We start from the raw sequence: 3,031 nt of genomic DNA, 5'->3' as shown, positions 1-3,031 counted from the left end.
TTTTTTTTTTTTTTTTTTTGAGACAGTCTCGCTCTGTTGCCCAGGCTGGAATGTAGTGGCATGCTACCAGCTCACTGCAACCTCTGCCTCCCAGATTCTAGCGATTCTCTTGCCTCAGCCTCCTGAGTAGCTGGGATTACAGGTACCCACCACCATGCTCAGCTAACTTTTATATTTTTAGTAGAGATGCGGTTTCGCCATGTTGGGCAGGCTGGTCTCGAACTCCTGACCTCAAGTAATCCACTCACTTCAGCCTTCCACAGTGCTGGGATTACAGGCGTGAGCCATGGAGCCTGGCCTATTATTACTTTTAGTTATTCATATTATTGCATAGCCCCACCAGCTCTCTGCTTCCCTGGGAAAAGGTTTGATAGTGGGAGGGGCAGAGGCCAGAACAGGTGTTTTCTCCTGTCTTTAGGAGTTGGTAGAGTTTCCAGTTCCCTTTCAACCTCCTCTTGCCCTACTACAAGTATAAATATTTATTTCTATCTCCTCCTACTAGAATGTAAGCTTCTTGACAGCAAAACCATCTTCTGTTTTGCTCACTGCTGCTTCTTCTGTACCTTCACGCAGGGGGCTCCTTACCCTTCAAGCAGGTTTCAGCTCACATGCCACCCTGGCAGAGTCCTTTCCTGAACACCATATCTTAAGTTTTTGTTTCTTTACCACATTGTCCTGCTTAATACTCTCAGTGTCATTACCACCTGATATATTTATGTATCTTTGTTTCTCCTTGTCTCCCCCAGTTACAAGGTAAATTTCCCAAGGGTGGCACAGACTAGCTTCTCAATTAATATTTGCTAAATGGACACATGGCTAAATGACTTCAAGACGGTAACCTCTCCCTTGTCTCACCTGGCAGGTGAAGGCTGAGCTACGGAAATACTGGGTCCGCTTCTTGCTAGCCCGCCACGCAGGCTGCAGAGCCTGTGTCCTGGGGAAGAACTTCCGGTTCCTGGGAAAATGTCCCAAGAAGATCTCGGAAGGAGATGGCGCTGAGAAGCTTCGGACGCTGCAGCCCTCGCTTAACAGTGGGCGGTTCCTACACCTAGCCATGCGAGGTCTGGGGGAGCTGGGCGCCCGGCCCCAACAGGACCATGCACGCTGGCCCCGGGGCAGCAGCCTGTCCGAGTGCAGTGATGGGGATGTCACCATGGCCAACACCATGGAGGAGATTCTGGAAGAGAGTGAGATCTAGGGTGGAGTTCCACCACGCCGGCTCTGCTCCCAGGGACTCTCAAGAGGGCCCAAGAAGAGGAAGCAAAGCGGACACACGTTGCTGGGCACGGACTCATTCTCGTTCCATTTGCCATGCCACTTTGATGTGAAGCCTATCACAAGGTTCTTCAAGCTGTGTATGAAAGAGACTGTGTGTCATGCTCACAGCCTCTGCCGGCTCAATAACCCCCACGAGTGTGTTCCAGAATGCCCACCAGACCCTAGAACCAGGCTCTAAATTCAAGCAAATGAAGCGCTACGAAGAAGAGAGGTCTCCTGTTACATAGAAGCCAGCCAGTATCTCTTCCTTTACCCCTCAGGGTGCACGCTTTCCATCTGAGGTTGGGTTTAGGGTGCATGAGAACCTTCCTAGGAAGCTGTTAAAATGCAGAATCCTAGTCTTGTGGCTAAGATTCTAAGACAGTGAGTCTGGGACAATGGCCAGGAATTGGAGCTGTTGAATAAGCATCCCAGGTAATTCTGCTGCAAGCCCACCCTTGGAGAACACTGGACAGGGTGGGAGGGAGCTAGAAGCACCCCCATGTGGCCATGGCAGGATGCTGCAAGAGATGTTCTGCTCTCCCAGCTCAGCTGGGGTGTGCCTGCCCTCCCTGGACAGTGTGTAACCCCATGTCACCCGCCAGAGTGCCACTCCTCTCTGCTCTTCCTCTCCTATTGAGTCTTGTCCCTCTCTCTCTTTGCCTCAATTCTCTGTCCCTGTGCAGCAGGAGTTCTGCTTGATCCTCCCTTTGAGCATTGGCCCCAGTGCCTGGGGACCCTCTGAATGTTGTCTTTGGTCCATTCCTCTCCTTTCTGGCTCTATCTACCTTTCTGAGGTTGGCTTCTACCAGCCTGATTTACACCACCATCCTCCTGGGGCAAGGAACGCCCCCACCGTTTTTGGTTTGCCATTGATGCATTGATGGTCACATCTGGTGTCCCAGGAGGTTGACCTATAACTCTCCATGGCCAGTTTCCCTGCTGATCAGAATTCTGTTTGCCCAGTGGGAATAAATGCTGAAAGCAAGAGGGCCCAGGTAAAGCAATAGGACTCTGGCTGGATCTGGACATGCCCAGGGCGGCACTGAGAGATCTAGGACTTCACATCCACCAGCCTGTGGGACCTTTCCTGCCTACTGTGACCCATGGAGGCTGAGGAGGGCCCAGGAAGTTGGGGTCAGGCGCAGTGACTGAAAGTATAAGGCAAGAGGCTGTAGGAAGATCAAGGGAGGGACATCCTTTGGAAACAGTGTGTTAACGCACAGGAGTGTCGCTTTCATGGTATGTAAAATGCATGTGTACGTGGGTGGGGTATGTTGCTATGGGACTAAATACCACCTTATCTTTGGGGGAGTCAGTATGATACTCCTCAAGCAGGGCTGCCATATTTAGCAAACAAAAACATGATACTCAATTAAATTTGAATTTCAGACAAATAGTCTTCTTGTATAAGTATATCCCATGGGCATATTTTATCTGAGATTGGAATTTAATCATGCGTCTTGTCTTTTACTGGCAACTCTGTTTTCAAGGATACTTTGCCACAGGGCTGGAACTAGGGTGAAATAATCAAGGCACTCATCTCTAAAAAACTCAAAGTAAATGATAAAAATAAATCATATTTTAATGCAATATTCTAAAAAAAAATTAACAAACTATAGCCCATGAGCCATTTATAGAAATGAAATTTGATTGGAACCAGGGGCAGGATAAGGGTGAGGCAGGAGAGGCCCAGCTCCTGCAAGTGCAGGCTCTGGTCCTGACTTTCAAATGTCTATCAGGGACTTTTTTTTTTTTTTTTTTTTTTTTTTTT

General features: G+C 48.9%; 1 protein-coding gene across 2 annotated transcripts in view; it reads left to right on the top strand.

Moving 5' to 3' along the window:
- The window catches only part of GLP2R (glucagon like peptide 2 receptor), a 71,881-nt gene extending 68,885 nt beyond the window's left edge, over nucleotides 1–2,996 (top strand). For both annotated transcript variants that reach the window (XM_017849288.1, XM_017849287.1), the window contains exon 13: nucleotides 863–2,996. In XM_017849288.1, coding sequence (XP_017704777.1) covers nucleotides 863–1,198 — 336 coding nt within the window. In that variant the 3' untranslated portion in view covers nucleotides 1,199–2,996. The remainder of the gene's footprint in view (nucleotides 1–862) is intronic.
- The last annotated feature ends 35 nt before the right edge of the window (nucleotides 2,997–3,031 follow it).

The sequence above is a fragment of the Rhinopithecus bieti genome, unplaced genomic scaffold (assembly GCF_001698545.2).
Source record: "Rhinopithecus bieti isolate Rb0 unplaced genomic scaffold, ASM169854v2 scaffold_31527, whole genome shotgun sequence".
In the NCBI taxonomy this organism is placed as follows: Eukaryota; Metazoa; Chordata; class Mammalia; order Primates; family Cercopithecidae; genus Rhinopithecus; species Rhinopithecus bieti.
The sequence above is the reverse complement of the archived record's forward strand: the minus strand, read 5'-3'. Positions and strand labels throughout refer to the sequence as shown.